Source organism: Muscardinus avellanarius, assembly GCF_963383645.1.
Source record: "Muscardinus avellanarius genome assembly, chromosome: 3".
In the NCBI taxonomy this organism is placed as follows: Eukaryota; Metazoa; Chordata; class Mammalia; order Rodentia; family Gliridae; genus Muscardinus; species Muscardinus avellanarius.
Window position 1 is genome coordinate 132,873,566 of NC_137788.1, and position 24,995 is coordinate 132,898,560.

Consider the following 24,995-nt stretch of genomic DNA (forward strand, 5'->3'; position numbering starts at 1 on the left):
GGCTGCTCCTCCAGGGCAGCGTCTCAGCCACGCCGGTGGCTGGGTTTCCCTCCATATCCTGCCAAGTGCTTTGCCCTATTCATATCTGTATCCATCAGCTACTTTTTATGAATGAATAAGTGACTCCATAGACTGCTAATTTACCATCCTTACTCCCTGAAATACTCTGCCGCGTGGAGTGAGTAATCCCATTTCACTATTCCATTTGGATGGGATATTTAATTAGGATTTCTTTCTATGTGTAGAATAAGAAGCACATCTTAAGAAAGAGAACAGTTAAATTAAGGCAGTGTTTCCTTTAGACCAAGAATTACTAGATGTGCTATTTAAGTATATACTCCTCTTTGGGAATGGAGCAGGGAAAGGTTGGTTTCCTGGAATTATCATTGCTAGGGCCATAATCAGACCATTTATTTGGATAAGACATTCTCTGAATTGGCCCTGTCAAGTCCAAGCAGAATAAGAAATTGCAATTTCATCAGCTTTCTAAAGTTAATAGCTCTGTTTTATAATTTGCTGAAGTTAATGGGATAAATTCCTATTGATGTTAATGGGAGCTGTGTGGCCACATCCGTATGTATTATTTGAAAGTACACTTCCATGGTACCTCACAGCCCTCCTTCCGAAGGAATCACTGAATATATTTTGTTGTTTGCTGGCGTTATTTACCTTTTCTTTAGAGAAATGCTAAAGTGCAAAAAAGCTAGTTAACTTCAGTGTGGCTTTTGGTTATGCTTTTTATTTTAAACTGTACAATATCAATTGGGTGCCAGAGTTCACAATGTCATTCACCTTTGTGCCCATTCTTTTTTAGATGCCAACGTGAACGTCATCTATATCTGCTCCCACCAAATGAATGAGGAGTTAGTGCTATATTACAATAAAATCCTGAGTCTACAAGCAGCTGTCAAATCAGGGAACCTTGAGGACAGAAGCGACCTGCAGGACAGGTTCAAAATTATTACCCCTGAAGCGGTAAACATCTTCACTGTGAGTTTGTCTTCTAATTACTACGGCTTCAGGGATGCAGTAAAATTAAATTGGAAATTTTATAACTTGCAACGCTCTGGTACACATCAGTGAAATATTATTGCAAGTTTAACAGCTTTACTGATTAGACTACTAGTTGGACTGCAGAAAATAAATATCCCAGTTTAACTTTCAGATTCAGTTGAGCTGCCCCTGCCCAGCTCCTGTGTAGCGAAATCTAATTGCAATTATTGGGTGGTACCAAAGTAGGTAAATTTATAACATCTATCATCCCTTCTTAATTTTTGTGTGGAGGTAAACAAGGCAGAGAAAGGCTGGCGCTGTGTATGGTGCAAAGCTAGTTAGCAAGATAATCTAGTCAGAGCCCCTGTTTTCTGACTTCCATACAGGTATTCCTTGTCCTTCCATAGTTATTTTCTGATGTGTATGTCACATGGCTCGTAATGAGCAAGGTTCCGATTTTTTTTAATACACTGACTTAATGAATGGAATAAATTCTGAGTGGAATCTCATTCCTAGACAAGAGCCTTTGGGAAATTCATGAAGCCATGAGGGCAGTGTTCTAGAATAGAACAGTACAAGATGATTTGAAATGAATTTCTCTAACATTGTAGCAAGAATTTAAACTTTCCATGTTAAACAACCAACATTTTAATACCCATTGGACTATCCAATTATGAAGTGCCTTTCTTCTTGTATAATTAAAGACTTGGAATTTGCTGATAAAGACAGTTCTTTCTATGTCAGCTCTCTACATATTGCCAGAAAAACTGGCTGACTGCTCGACATAGGGAGCATCTGTGTGTTGAGTTCATACCCATGAACACCTCAGATGCACCGTGACAAACAGTAGAGGAAGGAGCCGTGGAAGCTGAGGAAGTGCTGCTGAGGCTGGGGCTTTGCGGATAGACTCGGAATCGTCATGGGGTTATTCTCTTCCATCAAGATGAAGATCTCACAGTGGACACTTCAGTATCCCCACCCACCCACCCAAATCACTCTTCTCGGTTGTTTGATTGGCACTGTGACTATGGGGGAGGGGGAGGGAAAGGATGGGAATAGATCATTGCCACTTACTTGCCTTCTTTAGGACCTTTCATATCTTCTACCAGTGCAAGGGTTGCTTTGGTTCCTCTGGAAATTAGAAAGTAAGAGAAAAAAAATCTCACTAGTATTTAGTTAAATTCCTGGTTTTCTCTAGGCAGACTCAAGCTAACACTAGCCAATACGGAGTTTGCATCGTTTTAATACATTTCACATACACTGGAGAGGCCTGGGATGGGGAAGGAACATGGGTGAAGTAACATTTATCAAAATTCTTAGCACACATTTTCTCATTTCAACCTCAGTGCAAAAGGATAGAAAGAATCTCTCCTTTCCAGGCTGTGGTGAACAAGCCTCATTTTCTGGTGCCAGCTTCCTAGCAGGCCCAGAGCTTGAGCCAGAGTCTGCCTGTCCCTAAATGCTCTCATGAACTGGAAGGACTGCCCTGCTCCTGGGTGAGCCCTGGCCTTCAGCAAGCCCCTTCATGTCTCCTGTCCTCTGCGCCTCATCTGTAAAATGAAGTGATGGGTTAGATAATTCTAGAGTTTTCTTCATCTCTATCATCCTATCCCCTGAGAACATTACCCTTCCGGTGCTCTCTTCGACTTTCAAGAAGAGACAGGCAGGCAGCACTCCCACCTGCTCTGAGTTGTAGTAAGAGTGTAGGTTTGCATCTTGGTGAAACAAGTAGGCAAGGTGGTAAGGACCTAGCCCACCTAGTTCTTCTTCTCATAACTAAAATTCAGATTATTTGAGTAATTAATCACTCACAGGCAATCAACTTTTTAAAATACAAAAATTTAACTTTTGCTTTCAAATCAGTTCCTGTTCCTGTTTAGCTACTGCTTTATTTCTTTTTAATGGGCTCGAGAGATTGTATCAGTGCTGATTTTCATTCAAATGGATGGCTTTGAGGAGATTTCTTTAAAGCATGCCAAAAATCTGTTTGTACATCTCTCTGAGTAACCATATGCAATGCTTGAATTTGTAATGGCAAAATATGCTCTTATAAAAGTTTTGTCTAGCCGGGCGTGGTGGCGCACGCTTGTAATCCCTGCGCTTGGGAGGCAGAGATAGGAGAATCGCGCAGGTTCGAAGCCAGCCGCACGCGCTGGCTTAGGAGACCCTGTTTCCAAATAAAAATGTAAAAATAGGTCTGGGAGTGGAGCCCAGAGGTAGAAGGGCTTCCAGGAACCCCAGTACCACCACCAAAAATAAATAAATAAATAAAAGTTTTGTCTATTTTTGGACATTTTGATATTATGAAGACATTCTATACAACTACTTTTTGTCTCAGGTTAAAAAAAGTTAGTGGTGATCAATTAAATGTAGTCATAATACAAGGGAATTAGGAGCATTTTCGAGTTTTTTTGGGGGGTCATAGTGTGCTTTAATCAGCTGTTTGAATCTGATGATACTGACTTTTGATAAATGGTCACACAAGACCGTGGTCAGTCCTGTGTCCTCTGCCATCACTCTCTCACACTTGAATCTTTACGGGACACAAACTGAACACAACACTGTGGTAGCATCTTGCCTGAAGATTACGGGATGCCCAGAGATGATGACAAAATGGAGTTGGAAGGAATAAGTGCCAACAGAAATAAGCAAACCTAGAGGAGGCAGAAACCCACCCTGGCTGGGAATGCTCTCAGAACTTATAGGTTCCACGGCTGCATGTGCTGGCTCCCTTCGCAGCTCATAGAGCCAGCAGACCCTCCCTGCCCACTCTGCAAGATGGGGAACCTGCCAACTGCCCCTCCCCTGCTGTTTACTAGCCATGTGACCAGCCTCAATTTCCTCTCCTCTAGAACGGGGGCCTAATCAAGTCAGGGTCGTATGGATCAATGACAGGACAGAGGACAAAGGCTTTGACTGTGTTAACTTACTGTGAGAGTCCTGTGCCTCGGAATGCTCTGCTAGGTGCCCCTGAGAGCCCCCAGGGACACTGTCACTCAAGTCAGCAGTTCTCCTGAAGCATTGTTTTTTTTGGGTTTTTTTTGTTTGTTTTTGTTTTGTTTTGTTTTGTTTTGTTTTTGCGGGTCTGGGGATGGAACCCAGGTGCATTCAACCTCCGAGCTACATCTCCTGCCCTATTTTTTTTATTCTTTATTTTGAAACCGGGTCTCACTGAGTTGCAAAGAGCCTCACTAAGTAGCTGAGGCTGTCCGCGAACCGCGATCCTCCGGTCTCAGCCTCCCAAATGCTGGGATTACAAGTGTGCACCACCACGCCCGGCTCCTGAAGCATTGTTTAAAACAGTTCTTCGAGCCGAGCGTGGTGGTGCACGCTTGTAATCCCTGCGCTTGGGAGGCTGAAACAGGAGGATCACGCAGGTTCGAAGCCAGCCTCAGCTACTTAGTGAGGCTCTCAGCAACTTAGTGAGACCCTGTTTCAAAATAAAATATGAAATAGGTCTGGGAGTATAACCTGGAGGTAGAAAGCCTCTGTTCCACCCCCAGTACCACCAAAATAAAATAAATAAATAAATAAATAAATAAATAAATAAATAAATAAATAAAACAGTTCTTTGTTGGAATAATTTGTGGAAAAAGGAAAGAAATGAAAAAAAAAAAAAAAAACTGAGGGAAAAGCAGTGAGTACCCAGAAGGGAAACACATCCCACCAGGTGCCGGCACTAGTCATTGTCCAATGGAATGTTGAGTTTCATGGACTTGCACTTTTTTGAATGAATTGAAAATAATGGCTGAAAAGGCATGTTGCATAGACCTTAGAAACTTAGAATAAAACCTAACCTAGAGGAAGGGCCCATAGAATCTTCTCAGAAGAGTCCTGCTTTTTGCCTTTTTTTTCCCTTGTGGTAAAATATATATAACGTCAAGTTTCCCTTCTTGACCATTTTGGAGTATGGAGTTCAGTGGCATTAAGCACGTTCACATTGCCGTGCGGCCACCACCACCATCCATCTCCCCTGCAGAAAGTCTGTGTACATGAGTACAGAAGAGCTCTGGTTTTAGGGAGAAAGTGGTTTCAGAGCTGGAAGGCCCTAGAGGTCCCTAGTCCAACCCCTCCTTTGAATATAGAGAACCAAGGCTCAGAGAAGGTGAGTATTCTACCTCACCTAGTAAGTTGCAAATCCAGGCAGGATTGAAATTCAGGGGATCTTCCCAGTCCAATCCTCTTTCTCCCATACTTGAAAGTTATTTTACTCTCCAACAATTTGCAAACCATGCACTGGATATTTCTGAAAGCAAAGAAGTCCCGGGGCATTTCTCCACATTTTTGTGCTAAAACGGGTAGATAATTCGTCACTAAAATTGAAGTAGGTGCTAGTCTATAAAACCCCTTAAATTCCCTTAAGACATGGGCACATTTGCATATATTATCCGTATAGCATCTTAATGGCTTTATTTTTAAAAAAGGGGTTTCCCTGTAAAAATAATTACTATCATTTATTGACTGTCGACTTAATGGCATGCATTACTAGGTGTTTTGTATTTGTGATCTTATTTTAGCCTTAGAGCAATCCAGAACATGGGTTGCCGGCCCTGATCCACCTTGTGTTGGTCATGTGTTGACTGTTCTTACTTGTGTCCCCACTCCTTGAAACTTGACTGTATTAGTGTTGGTGTGTCCTGACCATCTGATTCTGACTTCTGCCCCTATTAGATGTGAATAGGATTATTTATTTAAATGAATTAGGCAGTCATATGCATTGCTGCGCTTGGTCTAACTAGTCAAAATAAAAAGAATTTGTCACTGGAAAATTAATTGAAGTCTTGCTAAAATTTTCAAATATTTTATATTGGTGAATCCTTTCCAGAGTTGTTGGTTAGAACCATTGCGAATCACTACAAAAGGACATATTCTCTGAAACACACTTTGTGATGGAATTTTGGAAAGAGGGTATGAAGTCAAGTGCTTTTTCTCCTGGAGCATTTACAGAGCTGACAGATAAGGAGCCTATATGGTGAAGAATACTATAGGGCTTTTTTTTTCTTCATTTTTTGTATTGATTTTCCAGACGCTTTAGTGTTAAACCATGCCAGAAGTGTTGCAGAAATGAATCACTATTATCCAAAGGCCGCCAGCCTCTTTTCCTTCTGACAGAAGGATAATTCCACGTGGATCAAATAAATACAGATGTGTAGTAATTAGTTCTATTCCCAGTGAGCCTATTTCCACCACACTAAAGATGTGAGCGATTATGGAGCCTCACCCCAACAGCTTTTTATCAATTTAAACTGCTAAACAACAGGATAGGTCATAACCCAGCCTGCTATTAATAATGTATTTATTATGTGCACCATTATAAATTAGGTGTGTGGACTAGAAAAAGGACACCTTTTAACAAGAATAATATGCTCTTTCCCCAGAAGCATCATATGTGCCTGGCCACTCACCTGCTCTACAGTCCCAAAGCAATCAAAAGGATAAAAAATCTCATCCGAGGAAAAGAGGCCTACATCGTGGGCGGGCTCCTCCACAGAGATGACTTAGCTGTGGCTGATATGTTAAATGTACCTATCCTGGGCTCGGAGCCTGAACTAGTCCATCTGTATACTTCCAAGTCTGGAAGTAAACGGATTTTTGATGGAGCCAATGTGTCAGTCCCTCCTGGACTGTATGACATCTTTAGTTATCAGCAGGTATGTGGGGTAGACAAATGAGGCTCTGCTCAAATATTTCACATCCTGTTGGCCTTGTACAACTTCAGGTGATCTGGAGCCAGCCCTACCCAATGAAATATATGTAAACACTCTAGTTGTTTGAAGGAATCAATATCAGACCTTAGTGTTTTAAAGTATCTTCTGTTTGGTCTTGCAGAAATTGCTAGTTTCCAAAACATTTGCTCCTTTGGATTAAAACATTGAGGGCTCTGTTAGAATTATTTATCATTTGGACTAATCTTCTATAAATATTCAATGCTTTTACATGGATTAGCTCATTATCATGTTATCCAGCTGATCATTTAGTAGGACCCTACGAGACACGAGGGTCAGTTTTGGCTAAAAGAAACAGGTTTAGAAAGCTCCAGGGAGTGAGCCTTTCCACCAGGTCAGACTGCAGAGTGCTGCACACATCCTTGACTCTAAAAAAAGAATGCTTTGGCTCCTCAGGATGGGACCTAAATGGAGGAGGGAAAAAAATCCCAGAAAGAGGATAGTGAAATGGCTCCAGGAATAAAACTGCTTCTGGTGTTACCTTGGACCAAGCCTGTGGCTGTGCGTTCTTCCAGCCCATAGTTAGGGCCCAGAATAATTGGAGAAATACATTAGCCGCTAGAAATGTTCTCTCCATGAGTTAGTACTAGCAGGTGTTCTCCCATTTAACTGCCATCTGTTTTCAGAATAAAGAAAATGTATAAACAAACAGTTATTAACATTCCTAACCTCTGTTTGAGCCTCTCTCTCGACCATTACTCCGAGCCAATCTCAAATTATTTCTCCTACCCACTTCTTGGGAAACTAAAGAACCAGACAGAAGGTGGCACTTTATGAGGGACAGTGTTTAGGGTTTGTGGGCTACTCTTGGTTGCCTGCTCATGATAGCCAGTGAGCCCCCAAATCAAGCCCTTCTGTATACCATACTTTCAAAAACTAGTGTGAAGATACTGTGAGCTTTTTGAATTGCCCTAGAGTGTTTCGGTCTTGCCCGAGTGTTCTTAGGCAATACATGGGCTCACGAAGGAAACGCAAGTGGGAGACCTATCAGTAATTTTCGTAGGGGTGGAGTAGAGAAGCTCTGCCTGAGCCGGTATATCACTTCACTGTCATTAACTTCTGCTGGAATTTGAAGATAACAGGAAGATTGCTTGATTCTGCTTGCAAGAAGAATTTGGGGCTGGTGAAATATACTTCAAAGGATTACAATTTCACACGTGCACATTATATTAAATAATCTCCCAAACTTTAAATGTATAGCAATATTTGTATTGAAGGTCTCATCTTTACTGATGGTAACTCAGGCAACTGTTTCCCTAAAATATTTTAGAACTTTGTATGTTAATTGTAGTTAAAGATGTAGCCACATTTTGTGCAGTAAAACTTCTATCTGGTGCTATTATTCAGAAGGAAGATTAAAAAAAAACCTCCTCGTAGACACATTAGATTTGAGGGATGTTATTTAGCCAATGGCATATACAAAATGTATAACAATAAACCAAGGTATAATTGAGTTCTCTACTTGTTTGGAAACACATCTGAAGTCATCAAGAATTGAGGTACTCCACTGAGATGTTTCCAGGTAATGACTGTCCTATCTAATTGATCTGAGTGTATCAGTATTTTGAATTTACAGATGGTAATAAATCAGGAACATTTGACTTTTTAACCAATGTGCACCATGAGCTTAAAGCTGATGAAACAAAGAGGATTATTTTAACTTAGGTTAATAAGTATTCCTGTGTTGGATTTTTACAGAAGTAACTTTTTAATTTCTGCTGTTTACCAGTATAAAATTAATTGCACCTAAATACATATTACATCTTTTGAACAGACAAACAGAAAATGATAAATGTTTGGAAACAGCATAAAGTTGCTTGGTTTATGATTAATTTTTTTAAAAATCTAGCACGAATACAGTGAGTATTTCCTGTTTAGATCCATAAAGTAACCATGCAAGTTCCCTTTCTGGTGTGCAATCCATATGAAATATTGACAGCTTTGGTTAAATAATCAAAAATAGCAATGCTATTTTAAAGCACTGTTCAATTTTCACTTAGAGATAGCACATAATTCTTTCCTGTGGTATAGTCTTTACAATACTATTGACTTTTTTCATTACTGTAGGGGATCCATCAACAGACATCCATTTATAGGATTCTTAGAAGCAACAAATAATAGGATTTGGAAGAAACAGATAATAATTCTGTTAGTAGTTAAAACCTTCAAATATACAATATATCCAAATATATGATAAAAAGGCTATGCCCACTGATCATGGTGACACATGCCTGTAGCCCTAGTACTTGGGAAATGAAGACAGGAGGATCACAGTTTCGAGGCTAGCCTCAGCAACTTAGAAAGACCCTGTTTCTAAATAAAAAATAAAATAAGAGGGAGGCCAGGCGTGGTGACACACACTTGTAATCCCAGTATTTGGGAGGCGGAAACTAGAAGAACCCAGTTCGAGGATGGCCTCAGCTACTTAGCGAGGCCCTTCGCAACTCAGTGAGACCCTGTTTCAAAAATAAAAAGACTTGCTGGGTGTGGTGGCGCACACTTGTAATCCCCGTTCTTGGGAGGTGGAGACAGGAGGATCGCTCAGGTTCGAAGCCAGCTGCGCTGGCTTAAGAGACCCTGTTTCCAAAAATAAAAAATAGGTCTGGGAGTGTGGCCCAGAGGTAGAAGGGCTTCCAGGAACCCCAGTACCACCAATAAATAAATTGAACTCAGGGACATTCTACCTCTGAGCCACACACCCAGCCCTATTTTTTATTCTTTATTTTGAAACAGGGTCTCACTAAGTTGCTGAGGGACTCACTAAGTTGCTGAGGCTGGCCACAAAGCTGCGATCCTCCTGTCTCAGCCTGTCGAATGCTGGGATTACAAGCATGTGACACCACACCCAGCTCCTTTCAAACGTTTTAGTTTAAGAAAATAGTAAAAGTCCACTTGGTCATCAAAAGAGAAAAGACTGTCACAGAGACTGATACAAGTGGCCACAGCCAAGCGTGGGTAGGCGCTGGAGACAACACTAAGTGTTCTTTTGTAGCTTTCTGGGAAGTTTAGACTGGACAATCTGATGAGAAGAGAAGACAACAAAAAGATCATTTTGTAGTCTAATGAGTTTTCTCCAAGGCTCTACTAGGGCAGAATTACTTATAACCAAATAGTCTTGCTTTAGGCTTCTGTCTGATTCAGACACACCCCGGACAGCATTACTGACTAAGCCGAGTGCTTCTCTGGCCCCTCTCCCTTCACCCTTCTCCTCCAGCTTTATAGACTGGGACAGGAGCACCGTGGAGAGGAAATGCATAGGGTTCAGACTCAGAGCCACCTGGGCAGAACGCCTGCCATTCACTGCTGTGTGATCATGGGCAAGTTATTTCAGTTAACCAGCCTTTACTTAAGGATAAAATTGGACTGCCAAAGGTGCCTGCCTCACAGGCGGGTGTGAGTATTAAATGAGAAAATTCGTGTCAAGAACTTACTTGAGCTAAAGGCCTGGCTCGATTTTAAAGGGCAGTCACATTAGATATTATTGTTACTATCATTGTCCTCTTCATATTAAAGCTTGGGGTTCTAGTCTAGCCCTTAAACTTTCATGCATTTAAGCTCTATTTTTGAGAAATTGCTTCAGATAAAATCCAGGAAGGTTGCTTCCATGCCTGTTTCTCCTCCTCTCTCTGCTTGTTCTATGATATGCTTGTTCATATCATGCCTCTAGTAAACCTGGACAACTCACCAGCCAAACAAATGTATTTCATGTACATTAATGAGAAAAAAAATAAATGTTTTATAGGTTATAACATTTAAAAGCTCAACAAAGTCCCAAACAGTTAAAATTTTCAAAAGTATAACTTTTTATAGTCTTGAAGCTATTAAGAATGATTTGAAGATTCAATAAGTAAACACATAATTCTCTGAGAAGGAAAGGAGACAATATAAAGATTCAATTACAGATGTTTAAGGATTCTTTCTTTTGCCTTCAAAAGCCAGAGAAATGATAATTTTGGGGTGTCACATAAATAGAACAGTACTTTTAAACATCTTTGCTCTAATTTTTTTTCCAAATCGTATCTACATCACTTAAGCTGGATATGGTGGTACATTCCAGTAATCCTAATATTTAGGAGGCTGAGACAGGCGGATCACAGGTTCAAGGACAGCCTCAGCAAGTAGTGAGATTCACCAACCTGTTTCAGACCCTGTTTCAAAATAAAAATAAAATAGGGCTGGGAGTGTAGCTTGGAGGTAGAATGTCTCTGGGTTCAATCCTCAGTCTCTCTCTCTCTCTCTCTCTCTCTCTCTCTCTCTCTTTCTCTCTTTCTCTCTTTCTCTCTCTCACACACACACATACACACACACATATACACATATATATTTATCATTTAAGACTTCTTTATCCTGTCTTAATAAGTAGAAAAGAATCACGTGTACAGACTACGTGAAGTAAAGACACATCTAAGGTGGTACAACCAAGTTAATGAAGTGGAAAGGAATCTCAGGAAATTCACTCTACTAAACATTGCTGTGTCTTGGCCCCACAGATGATAGAACAGCTGAGCCAGCTGTTGACTGATCACCTGCAAATCCAACGCTGGCTCTTTAAAATAGACTCAGAGTTCGGAGGAAACGGCACAGCATTTTGTGACATTCCTTCCAACCTCAAGTGCTACAAGTGGGTGCTAAAGGAGAGAGACAGATACGGCCCTGAGGACTGGAGCAAGAAGTGGGCACAAGTGAGTGTTCCGTGGTGACCCACGCCCGGTGTGTGGGGACGGTTAGGAGATGGAGCAAAGGCTTAACCAGGAGGGAGTTCTTTCTTCTAGACTCAGCTCAGGCAACTACCAGCAGTGCTTTTTATGGGCCTCTATTCTTATAGCAAAATAAATGGGATTTGTTAGGTTATATTAAATGTCTTTTCTTTGGATCTTAAAGGTTTTTATTCATGTCTGCAAATCAAATATGATCATGAGGAAGTGCTTTTTATCATATATTTAGATAACACTCCGCATCTCATCCTTTGTCCTACCTGGGTCTTGATCATGTCCTTCTCCCGACTCTTGTTACTAAGCTAGCTGCACTTTATTATGAGAGAGAAATTCTTTTAGCAAATAGTTGCCACCTAGAAGCTAATGTCTAAAAGCAGTCCGTTAGCAGCCATGTTTTTAAAGGCAAAAACTAAGGAAATTTATGCACCTGCTAATTCCTGAAAGAAGCTGAGAAAATAGTACACCCCAGCAGAAAATCTCCGAGCAAAAACTGAGCCGTAGGTAAGAAGTCTTAGGGTATGAGTTGAGATGGCTAAAACTTCTCCATGTACATTGGTGAGATGAATTATACAACCTCTCAGTCCATTCTAAACTTGCTTAATAATTAATTTTATATAGTTTAATGTTTAAATTAAGCACACCATCCTAAAATTTGTCCCATTTTTGCATCCAGAGGCCTAGACTTCCCTGGCTCCTTTGAATCCTATGCCTCTGTTTTGGCTGACCCCCCGGTTAAAGCATTACTGACTAAGGAAAATTGAGATGCAAATCCCCTTAACTGGTTCCTTCCCTACTGGCACGCGTAATGGTGGGTTGTGCACAGTGATTTGTATCCGCTTTGAGCATCCCACTACAGAAGTGTATGAATCAAAACACAAGTGATAGAAAGGGAGGGCACACTAGAGGGAACCGCATTATTCTTGGGAAAGTGAAATGATGAATAAATCTAGAGAGCAGCCAGGAGAGAGAGTTCCCTTTGACAAATGTGATGGTTCTCCCCGGGATCTATTCTGGGCTTTTTCCCCCTCTGTCAGTGAATGGACTAAATGCAGTACCTGTCATGGCCAGCTTTTTACATATTATTTAAAGGATACCAAAGTGAATTACTCTTCTAGTAAAAAAAATAAAACAAATAAAATGTATTTAATTTTGAGGCCCATAGAGGTTTCTTTTATGTTCCCTTTGAACTAGATTTTATTTTATATCAGATGGAATTTTCTTTTTAAAGCAGAACTGTTGGAATTATACCATGAAAAAAATATGGCTTTTTTTATTTTAAAAATTGAGAGTATGCAAAATGTTTGCTGGCCTCAGTGTTTCAAAATAATAATTTTAATTCTCCTGACTCTATACTATGATGAATTTGAAATGTTTGACTTTAGCCAGGAGTGGCAGTGCAAGTCTGTAATCTCATGACTTGGGAGCCTGAGGCAGGAAGGTCAGAGGCTGGAGGCCACCTCAGCTACTTACTGAGACCCTGTTTTAATAAAAAATAAAATAGGGCTGGGCTGGGGGTGTAACTCAGAGATAAAGAGTCCCTGAGTTCAATCCCCAGAACCAAAAAAAAGGGCAAGAAATGTTTAACTTTTAAGTTTTATTTATTTATTTAGTTAGTTAGTTAGTTATTTTACGGTATGGAGATGAAACCCAGGGGCATTCTACCTCTGAGGTACACCCCTATCCCGATTTTTTATTCTTTTTGTTTGTTTGTTTTTGGTGGTACTGGGAATATAACCCAGGGGCCTTCTACCTCCGGGCTACACTCCCAGACCTATTTTATATTTTATTTAGAAACATGGTCTTGCTAAGTTGCTGAGAGCCTCACTATGTGGCTGAGGCTGGCTTTGAACCTTTGCGATCCTCCTGTCTCAGCCTCCCAAGCGCGAGAATTACAAGCATGCGCCACCACGCCCAGCTTCTGTAGGTTATGTTTTAGAACTTAAAAGTTAAGCTGGGCATGGTGGCTCATGCTTGTAGTCCCAGCATTTGGGAGACTGAGACAGGAGAATAACTGTTCGAGGACAGTCTCAGGTACTTAGTGAGGCCTTTTCCAACTCAGTGAGACCCTGTTTCAAAATAAAGAATGAAGCCGGGCCACACAGAGGGGGTCACACAGGTTCGAACCCAGCCTCAGCTACTTAGTGAGGCTCTCGGCAACTTAGCAAGACCCTGTTTCCAAATAAAATATAAAATAGGTCTGGGAGTGTAGCCTGAGGTAGAAGGCCCCTGGATTTCATCCCCAGCACCACACATACACACACAAAATATGTACAGTATTGACACTTGGCCGAATTGTATTTAGAAGTATCACTGTACAGTATTTAATTTCAATTATTTTAAACTATACCATTTTGAATTGTCACCAAATATATTTGGCACTGTTATTAATGCTTTAATGCTATTAGATGTGAAACTCTTCAATAATTAATAGTCTAACTAAATCATTTTTTAAACTTAACAAGGAAAGGATAATTATTCAGAAATCTTTTACAGTCTGAGTTCTGTGGCATGAGAAGCCAAAAATGAAAAATAAAAACAAAGCAGTTCTAAAAGCTTTATTTGTTTGTTTGTTTGTTTTCTCTTTGTAGAAGACCGCTGACCACTCTTGAATTCAAAGTAAAATTGCATTTAGAGTAGAGGCAAACTGCAGTTCTCCACTGAATGTGGAGAGTTTAGGTCTGGAGAATTTAGGATTAGAAAGCTCCTTTGTTCCAGAGGACCACTGTGACGGTGCACATCTAGACATCCAAGCGTTACTCTGTGAGCACAGGCATGTTTTAATGTCCCATTCCAGTTTGTAGACCTGTTTCTTTGATAATGAAGATGTTGTGTCATCAAGCCTAGCCTGGCACATACAGAACATATGCTGGCAGGTTATAAAAAATTTCAGCTTCTTGATGAAAGACTATCCTGCAGGCTAAGAGTCCAGAGAAAGACTCCATTCTGGGAGAATTATTAGAAATGAGAATATGACTGTAAGCACTAAATTATGTTAATACTTACAAATAGCATCATTTGCATAGCAGTTTATGACACGATACCATGATTTTTCTCATTGGTACGTTGTAGGCAACAGATTAAAAACAGTGCCGTTTATGGGAGTTTGAGCTGTTTTGAGACCCCCTTGCATCTTACGCAGATATTGGTTTTAGATGTAGGCAGGATTCATACAGATTCAAGTATCTAATATGAAGACCATCTCTCTCTCTCTCTCTCTCTTTTTTTCTTTTTGGTCCACTTCTCTGATTTTGAACACGTTACTTGGCTGGTCGCAACTGAGACTTGAAGTCATAGACCCAAAGATGACCGAAAGCCATAGGCACACTCAAAACATCAGTGTTTACATGCAGTGATTTTGGAAAAGCACAGTGCTGTGTGATGGCCACAGTGAGAGAAAAGCACGGCTCTTGCTTTGTCTTGGTGACTTGGTACCAATCTGTTCTCTTCACCAACTAAAACAGCCTCCTCCTCCCAAGAGGTGCCAGCAAGTTCACACCTTACGTGTCCAGTGCTTGTTCAGGCTTAGTGAATCCACACACCTGTGTTTACTACGAACCTCCCGCTCCCCAATTGAAGGAATTTGCTTTTGTTGAGAAGGAAAGAGGCTTCAACAAAAGAAGGCATGCTTGGAGAGGAGAGGCCTTTCTGACACACTCACCTAAGAGTCTAGGGGGAACCGAGTACACTTGCCATGCTAGCAGTCCTTCTTGTAGCCTTCTTCTTTTTAAAAAAGGTAAATCTTCCCTCTCTCCATTTCTGGAATATTGGCTTGGTGGCAGCAATGCTACTGGTGACATAGCCCTGCAAGAAAAGATCTCTGTGACCAGCTCTTGTGTATAAAGAACTAAGTCAGTTTACTTTCAGGTTTCCCTGTGTGGTTCTTCTTTGGTCCTCAGTTTCCCTGGAGAGCGTGAGGAGTGCAGGTCTTGGTGTCACTATTTTTCCACTTAACAAAAAGAAATTGAACTGGCTCTTGAGTGCTACTATTAAGTATTGTTATTTTACAAGAGCAGTTGTTTACTTTGTGAGGTAGTTAATATTAATTTGGAGATTACTGAAGGGGAAGGAAACTAATTCAAGACACCCAAATCTAGAAGAAGTAACATAAACCACAGTTGTTTTGTCTCCCTATAGAATTAAGTCAGCAGCCGGGCGTGGTGGCGCACGCTTGTAATCTCAGTACTTGGGAAACTAAGACAAGAGGATCCGGGTTCATGGCCAGCCTCGGCTAATAAGTGAAGCCCAGTGCAACTTAGTGAGACCCTGTTTCAAAATAAAAAAATATAAAATAGGGCAAGGGGTGTAGCTCGGAGGCAGAATGCCCCTGGATTCCATCCCCAGCACCACACACACAAAAAGAATTAAGTTGCCAGGCGTGGTGGCGCACGCTTGTAATCCCCGCGCTTGGGAGGCTGAGACAGGAGGATTGCACAGGTTCGAAGCCAGCCTCAGCTACTTAGTGAGGCTCTCAGCAACTTAGTGAGACTCTGTTTCCAAATAAAATATAAAAAAAAAATAGGTCTGGGAGTGTAGCCCGGAGGTAGAAAGCCTCTGAGTTCCACCCCCAGTACCACCAAAAAAAAAAAAAAAAAAGAATTAAGTCAGTAAAGTACACTGTTACAAAAAGAACCAACAACCATCAGCTCTCCACCTCTCCATCTCCTTTGTGAAGACTGTCCACTCAGAGTGACTTCATAGCTGTGTCAGCTGAGCCGTTGTCGGATGGCCAACAACGTGAAATTCAGTAGACATTCATTCAGTGATATCAAAGAGCCATTGCTTGTAACCACATAGCTTTTAGAAAAGTTAAACAATAATATAACAGTATTAGAGAAATATTTAACCAAATAAGTACATAATCACTTTCTCCAAATATAACCTTCATTTTTGTAAGCTAATTTTCAAACGTGCAGTATCTCTCTCATAGCAACAATCATAGTAAATATGCTAATTAAACACCAGATTTTACCCATTCTCCATGTTTATATGTGTTCACCACAATTAATAGCTATATAACATTAATATATTAGACTAATTCTAATATGTAAAATCATTTACTTTGTTAGAAATTTAGGTTATTTCAGCTTTTTTTTTGGGGGGGGGGATTTTAGTATACAACTCTTTTGCATCTGTTGAATTATTTTCCTAGGAGGAAGACTCACATGTAAAATGCTGAATTTCTAAAAAGATAATACCAATTTCTAAAGCCACTAGCACAGAATAACTATAATAGTTTTACCACAACCTTACCAGTATTGGATATTATGAACTGTTTGCCCTTGTATTTTAGATTTTAAAATTCATGTTATAGCTGCTATTATTTGATTACTTAACAAGGGATATCCTTTTTCATGTCTTCATTATTTGCATTTCATATAAAAACATAACATTTTAGTGTTAAGAAAAAAATCTAGTATTTTTAGGTTAAAAAACCTAGGTTAGTCAGGCATGATGGTGCACGCTTGTAATCCCAGCATTCGGGAGGCAGAGACAGAAGGATTGCAGTTCATGGACAGCCTCAGCTACTTAGCGAGGAGGCCCTTTGCAACTCAGTGAGACCCTGTTTCAAAAATAAAAGGACTAAAAAAAAAGAGCTGGGGGTGTAGCTCAGAGGTAAAATGCCCCTGCGTTCCATCCTCAGTACCTAGAAAAAAACACAAAAAAAACCCCTAGGTTATCCCTTTTCCTAATCACTAAGTTATTTATAATTATTTATTTTTCATATTTTTATGTCCTAAAATCTTGACTTCTTAGTTGACCTTTATGTAGTTAGTAGCTTCCTGGGATTAAGCATCTTACAGAGCCATGGATAAAGTATTGGGATTTTTAAATTTAATGATGATGATGATGATGATGATGATAATAATAATAACAATAATAATAATAAATGGCATTGTAGAATACCTACTGGGTATCAGGCATTGTGCTGAGCACATTACATGAATTGTCTTATCTCATTTACTCCCACACTGATTTGACAAGGAAAGTAGCACATGTGTGCAGGTGGGGACACTGATGCCAGGGACACAGGTGACTTGTCTGGCTCGTGTAGCTAACAAGCGATTGTGCCTGGCTTTGAACCTAACCTGACTCCTGCTAGCCCAGTGCTCTGACCACACGTAACCCAATGCACCCAGAAGAGACCCTCTTATTTGGAAGTCTCAGAGAGTCCTCCTGCATAGGTCTATACCATGTGCTACAGTTGTGGCAGGTTTTCTGATTTGCTGGAAACACATACATCCTCAAAACATAGCCACTGCTCTCGAATTTCTTTTCTTTCCCACAAGCAGTGAACTGGGGATGTGGGGAGAGCTGTCAGTACCCACAGCTGGGCTGCAGAAGGGGTGGAGCCCGACCAGGAGTCCCCAGGATTCAGCTCTTACAATCCAACTGCCATAGTATGTGATATTACAGGTGATGAGAGAGAATATCACATGTCACATTTCTGACCATTCATGAGGTGACATATTTTCCATGCCTATCTCAATTTAATGCACTATCATGATCATTTGAGTGAGCCTATAAATTCCCAATAAGCTTTGAGTAGCCTACCTTCTCAATATGATGTAGCATTAATCAAATATTTTGTTTGGTTATTTATTTATTTAGTCTCTGGTTTCAGTTTGACATGGTGAACTACTTTGTGTGTGTGTGTGTGTGTGTGTGTGTGTGTGTGTGTGTGTGTGTGTGGTACTGGGGTTCCTGGCAGCCCTTCTACCTTAGGGCTACACTCCCAGACCTATTTTATATTCTTTTATTTGGAAACAGGGTCTCTTAAGCCAGAGTGGCTGGCTTCGAACCTGCGCGATCCTCCTGTCTCCGCCTCCCAAGCGTGGGGATTACAAGCGTGTGCTACCATGCCCGGCTGAACTACTTTTTAAGCAGAATGAATGCTGGAATAGGCTAGCGTGATTGTCGAATGCTCACCTGTTCAGCAAACATCCAGGGTAACGAAGGTGGTTGGCTTCATAAGGCTTCGCAGCCCAGGCACACCTGGGCTGCACTCTCATACTTACTAGGGGGATAGCCACCAGCAGATTCTCCCAGCTTTCCAAGGCTCCATTTCTTCATCATCTCAATAACAGGAATAAGGATAATGTTAGTACCTGTCTCATGGGGAGGTGATGAGAAATTAAAGGAGTAATCCTGGGAAGTGGCCAGCAATGTACTGTTAAGAGTTCAACAAATGTGACCTTTTGTCATTAATAATATTACTATAAAATTATAACAAAACACAAGCAACATTAAACAAGGGAATACAATTTAATCTTTCTCTTGTGATTTAGAAAGTCCTTTAGGATCCCGTAGGCTTCCAGACTATTGAGACTATCAATTATCCAGTTACCCTGAAATAGGACTGTGACTGTTGATTCAATTGTTCTTTCTTTTCCTGTGATTTTTCCAGAGAATGCCTTTGAAAAAAAAAAAAAACCTCGATAGCCGATGTGTTTCTTATCATTTGAAAAAAAATCCATGTATTTGAACTTTCTACATGTTAGATAAAGAGGCTTGATAGAGTAGAAATTATTCTGACCAAAAAATTGAGTCTGGTTGCTTCATTTTCTGGTTCCAGTTGGTGTCTTTTCTAATTAGTGTAGCAGCACGTCACCACAATCATTGGAGTCTTGATCATTTACATATTTGTTCTTATCTCTGAGAATGACTTAGAACGTTTTCTTCCAGTTCAATGGTTATTTTCATGAAGCAGCCAGGGTTGAGTTTGAGGTGCTTCTCTGTGCCCGAGGAAGATGACAGGAGAAGGAAAATTGCCTCCCCAAGTTAAATGAAAGCCAGGGCACCCCTTCCGAGGACCTATAATAATCAGCTATACAAGCTGTTGGTTTGTGTGTCCTATTGATTTAATATGCTTCTAATCAGTACATAAAGCTATGGGCCTGCAGTGTTAATTTTTCATATGCTTACAAAGTACCCTTTGATTTTCTGTCACACGTTAATTACAGTGTTTTGCCATTAAATAGGAAGCTTTGTGTAAACTAATTACTAGGTAATCATTGTCTACTGCAAGCGTGCTGTTTGTACCTTTTATTTTATTCTAAAAATGCACAGATCTCACAGTCTGGAAACACTCTACCTTCCAGCCATTAGCTCTCACTAATTCATAGCATTATTGTGGTGAGAGTGTAGGAGTTGTAATTGTTGTGGTATCAGAGCTGTTAATTACCGGAGTAAACAGTTGAAATGGTGCCAAGGTCTATTGTACAAGGCAGAGAAAAGGAGGTTTAAATGTTACTCCCACCATCTGGGGACGGGAGGAGAGGCAAATGCTTGGGAACAGCAGCGAGGCGCTGTCGCCGCTTCAGCTCCAGGGTTGGCGGCCATATGGATCCAGAATATTTTGAATCAATTGAATTTAACTGCCAGTTTTTCGCAATAACAGCGTGGAAGGAAGGGATAAAGCAAAAGATGAGAGGAACGAGAATTGGTTAGTGTTTTCACATCCAGGAAGTCCCCGTTGGAGTTCTTTTGGAAATGTCTGAAAACCACAGAGCAGGCATGGGTATTTGGAACGGATTCAGAATGAGCTTTCCTCTCCTCCGACGGTGGCGGCTGTGCCATTTGCTCCCGGTCCTCTGTCCTCGGTGCCCCTGGGTGAGCCAGGGGTGCCCTTGAGAAGACTCAGGCTTTCTGTATCTGTGCCAGTGCCAACAAAAATCCCCCACTTTGGAATTCACTGATTTATTATCCTGGTGTGGTCTGTGGGAAGAAAACAATCGGTATATAATGCTGCTACATCTGCCTGGACCACATGCGTTTGTAGGAGTAAAACAGCAAAGAGAAAGTCCAGCTCCTCGTTCGCGAGGAAGCAGAGCAGCTGGCCCATTCCTTCTGTATAAAATTTTAAAATCTCCTGAAGGTCTCTCATTCCACTCCACAGCTCTCTCCTCTCCCCCACGACTTGCATGAAAAATCAAGTCCAAAGGGTGCATGTGTTTTCCTTTGTTTTTAATTTTCAATTAAAGAGCTTTCATCAGCTTATGCCATCTTCTCAACCAGCATTTCTCTAACTGGAAAAGAAGAAACCTATTACCAGTAATAATAATTATGGCCACTTCCACTGATGGTTGATTTCGAAGCTGCATGGTTTCTACTTTAAAATATTGCATAATCTTTAAAACAGCTACTTGTATTTATTTGATATCACTCTTCTATTTCAATATAATTTCCTTGAAAACCATTTTCCCACGTTAAAAATATTTGTAAAACACCAGCCACTTGCTGCTGTAACTACTTTTTAATATCGTTCCCAGAACACGAGCATATTCTTCTCTTTTTAAACCGCCCTGGATTACTGTATTTATTTCTAATTGTTCCTTTAGCAGATGTTGAAGTAATTCGTTAGTAGTGTAAACAACTCCCTTAAAGAGAGAAATCACAGATATACCATGAACCAAGGACAGTGTTTGTCAGGCTTTTATGATGGCAGTTTTGTCCTGAGGGAAATTTTTTTTTTTCTCCCAGCTTTTGTGTATGTGCAAAGTTCAATTAAGAATCTTCCAGAAGCCGCTTAATCTTTATCTATTGAAACCCCCAGCATGCAGCGCAACAGAGTGGGCCTAGAAAGAAAACCACGGTCCCCTGTGGTGAGGGGAAAAAAGAAACAGCAGTGTAAGTGCTGGAAAGTTGAAAGGGAATGAACCTTTCTAGTGTTTTGTGGTGGGGGCAAAGCAGTTGTGCTGAGCTTTGGAATGGAAGCACAACATATGTGCCTCAGTTGGACAAAATGCTTCAGAGTCGCATCAACTGCTAGGCCTGCGTGTTGGTGCAAGGTGGAGGCCTAGATAATGAGGGACAGACTCCTCGAGACGCAGCGAGTGGATAATGCTACATAAGTATGGAATTATATACCGCATTTTCACCATTCTGTTTAATGAGAGCCGCCACCGCAGCGAATCGCTTGCCACACAGCCGAAATGGGCCATTAGCTATCAAGGGAAAATTGTCTTTGCCGCTTTCAGCAGATGGAGCAAATATTTTACAAAGCAATTTTACATACCAGAAACATTTGTGTGCCTTGGTAATGTTGGCTGTTTTACATTATGTTACCTTCTACAGCAGCATAATTTTCCATCTCATCGAAGGCAAACTTGGCATTTTTGATTTTTAAATTCTCAATTAACAATTAAACATAGAGTATTAAAGCAGTCCTTAAACTTTAAGTAGGTGTGGGAAGTAGTTTATGACTTGCTGGCAACATTTTCATTTTTTCCTCGTCTTCTCAGCATATTTTTTGCGCTGTAAAGAGGGACCGTTTCTAATGGTCTCAATGGGAAGGGCAAGGGAGAACACCACTGATTGCAGAAGGAGAGTAACCAGTGCGTAGGGCAGTCAGAGCATTTGCCGGCTCAAAACCTCTGTCCAGCATGGATTTTGTGGGCACAGTTCGACCCACCCATTTGTATCCATTTATAATGCCTAAGTTTCAAGTAACAGAGAACCCAACTCAAAATGACTTGAAAAATAAAGTATTATCTCGGCTATATGAAAATCCAAAGGTCATCACAGCTTCTGACAAGGCTTGATCTAGTAGCGATGTCCCCAAGGAGCCCATATTTTCCCTCTTTCGCTGCACTGTGTAGACAGCTGGTCCCGTTCTCAGGCTAGCTGTACTCAGGGTCACAAGATGGCTGTCAGTCGTCCCAGAGTTTGTCCTTTGTCAAGGCACTAGAAAGAGAGAACATCCTACCTGGTAGCACTCTCAAAAGAGCTTAGAGCTTGGTTCAGAAGGCCCCCAATAAACACTTCTGAACATTTGACTTGGCTCATGGGACCATGGGCCTATCCTGAACCAACCATTCTGGCCAAGATATGTACTGCTAGTCAAGAACCCATTTTGGAGGTAAGGGTGGAACCCCACTCAGTCCATCTTGAAAGGAAGTTTGGGGAATTATTACTCTGAAAGAGAAGACATAGAAGCTGAAGAGCCAAGAAGAGATGACCACTCTTCCATTTTTTTTAAATAAATTTAACAGCATAGCTGTAGCATCCCCTGGGGATAAATTAATCTGATGCCGATTGACCATTTTATTACCATCAATGGCAGGTACAGGCACAGATCCCATTGCACGGTGGTACACTGGTAGCAACTGGGTTCAAACCCAAGTTTTGGTACCCCCTGGCTGTGTGACAGTAAATGGGGTGATTCAATCTATTTTAGATAATGGCTGATGATACGTGTAAGATCCCTGGCATATGACTACTACATGGCAAACTTCCAATAAGTGAAAGCTATTATTTTACCTAAAAAATCTACAGTAGAAAAAGTCATCCTGTGAGCAGCAAAGCAGCCTTCTAAATTTACCTTCAAATTTGGACTCCCTCCCTTCTCTCCATCACTGTGCCACTAGCTGATTCCAATTCGGAGCACTTTTTATGGTGCTCCACACTTTACCCCCTGAGAGCCAGAGTGCTCCTGCTGTGTGACTTGATACCCCATCCCGCTCCTGTTACATGAGGCGGTTTTTCCTAGAGAGTCTCTATGGCCCCTTCCAATGTACACAGTCTTCACTTTTCAGGTCACTGTCTTGCCCTTTGACTTTATGTCACTTTCCCACCCTCCATTTAGGGTCATCAGAAGCGTCTAGAAAGCAGAACCATCTAGACAGGCCCTTTGATTTTCTTTTATATTTGAACTTAGCCAAAAGAATGAAGAGCAGTTTCCTGAATTTCTTTTGAACCCCATTAAACAATGTTTGAGGTTGGGCGTGGTGTCACACACTTGTAATCCCAGCATTCAGGAGGCTGAGACAGAAGGATCGCAGTTCGCGGACAGCTTCAGCTACTTAGCGAGGCCCTTTGCAACTCAGTGAGACCCTGTTTCAAAATAAAGAATAAAAAAATAGGGCTGGGGGAGTAGCTCAGAGGTAGAATGCCCCTGAGTTCCATTCCCAGTACCACATACACACAAAAAAATTGTTTGATGTGGGAGATTAAAGGTGATTGGCCAAGGGGTTATTTTACTTAATGTACCACTGATAATTCAGCACAAAAAATAATGGGTTTGGTGGGATTTATATTGAGGGTATTTTAATTTGTATTCGTCTCCTTCCCTGTGTGCATGTGCATACACACACACACACACACACACACACACACACACACACACAGAGAGAGGCACATTTAGAATTTTCTTGGTTGGGAAAGCTAACCCTCTAGAGTTCGAGGGAGATTTAGTCACTGAGGGCAGTATTAAACTAAATGTTTGTGGCTTCCCCAGATATCCTAAATTTCCTGCAGTCAAATTCTCTTCCTTCAAATTTATATTTTTGCTGGGTATGGTGGAGCACACTTATAATCCCAGTACTTGGGAGGCTGAGACAGGAGGATCACAGGTTCGCGGCCAGCCTGAGCAACACTTACAGTAAGGCCTTCCGCAACTTAGTGAGACCATGTTTCAAAATAAAGAATAAAATGGGGGTGTGGGTGCAGCTCAGAGGTAGAATCCCCCTGGGTTCCATCCCCAGTACTGAAAAAAAACTACATTTTCTTTTGTGGAGGAATTGCTAGAGATCAAACAAAGGGCCTCACGCATGCTAGACAATCAATCTACTAATGAGCTACACTCTCAGTCCTACGAGAGAAATGGAGGGAGGACAAACTCATACTTAATAAACATGTCTCTAGGATGCAGGGCTGGGGTATAGCTCATTTATAGAGTTCTTTCCTAGCATGTGTGAAGCCCTGGATTTTGTCTCCAGCACTGTGAAAAACTTAAAAAAAAAAAAAAGTCTTCTGTCTTCTGATTTCATTGGTGCCTACGGAAGCTCTGTGCCTTCTGCAGATATCTTTCAAGGTCATGGCTATTACTCATACACTGTGGGAAAAATGTGGATCCTGCACAAAGGATAAGCAACCTGCACAGAGGGAAAGAGGAGGCTGGAGTGTCTCCTGGATGGGATTTGCCCCAGAGCTATCTGTTCCACAAAGACCAGGAGCTGATGTGCCAGTGGAGTCCTGACCTCTTTCAAAAAATAAAGGATAATTTTCTACCACTTGTTGATCATTAACAAGGCATATATTTTTCTTTCCACTCCCCAGAGTCATTGGCTCTAAGTGATCTGCTCCTGGGGACAACAGGCCCTCTAAACCCTTGACTCAGTTGTCCATCAGCTTGGCATTCCTCACTAAAAAGAAACATCCTAACTACTAACTTCACATGTGTAGGATAGAGAAGACACACCTCTGTTGCAGGCTTATTAGAGACACTCAATATATACACACACTTCAGGAGAGAAGAAAGGGGAGGAAGAAAGCAAACTAGCAATGGTTTCCTTGACTATTATTTTCTGTCTTCAATCATCTGATGAAAGCTAGCGAGCGGCCTTACCAGCTCTCCACTCTGGGCACCTCGGTGCCACTTGGACAAGGGGAATGACACTGTGCCAGCCTACCTCAGAGCCTTGCGCTAGGGACTGAATGTGAGCTGTGACAAGAGAAAAGCATCGTATGAACACTGCTACGGCGCTTCACAGGGACTGAGGGGTTTGGCGGGGTGTGTGCATGCGTGTGTGTGTGTGTGTGTGTGTGTGTGTGTGTGTGTTTA

General features: G+C 41.2%; 1 protein-coding gene across 1 annotated transcript in view; it reads left to right on the top strand.

The window, feature by feature from the left end:
- Positions 1-24,995, top strand: part of IQCH (IQ motif containing H) — a gene marked incomplete at both ends in the record, with an annotated part of 227,693 nt that overhangs the window by 128,578 nt on the left and 74,120 nt on the right. Inside the window, 3 exons of the mRNA XM_080691646.1 lie at positions 815-990; positions 6,372-6,644; positions 11,210-11,401. Of these exons, the coding sequence (XP_080547772.1) occupies positions 815-990; positions 6,372-6,644; positions 11,210-11,401 (641 nt within the window). The remainder of the gene's footprint in view (positions 1-814; positions 991-6,371; positions 6,645-11,209; positions 11,402-24,995) is intronic.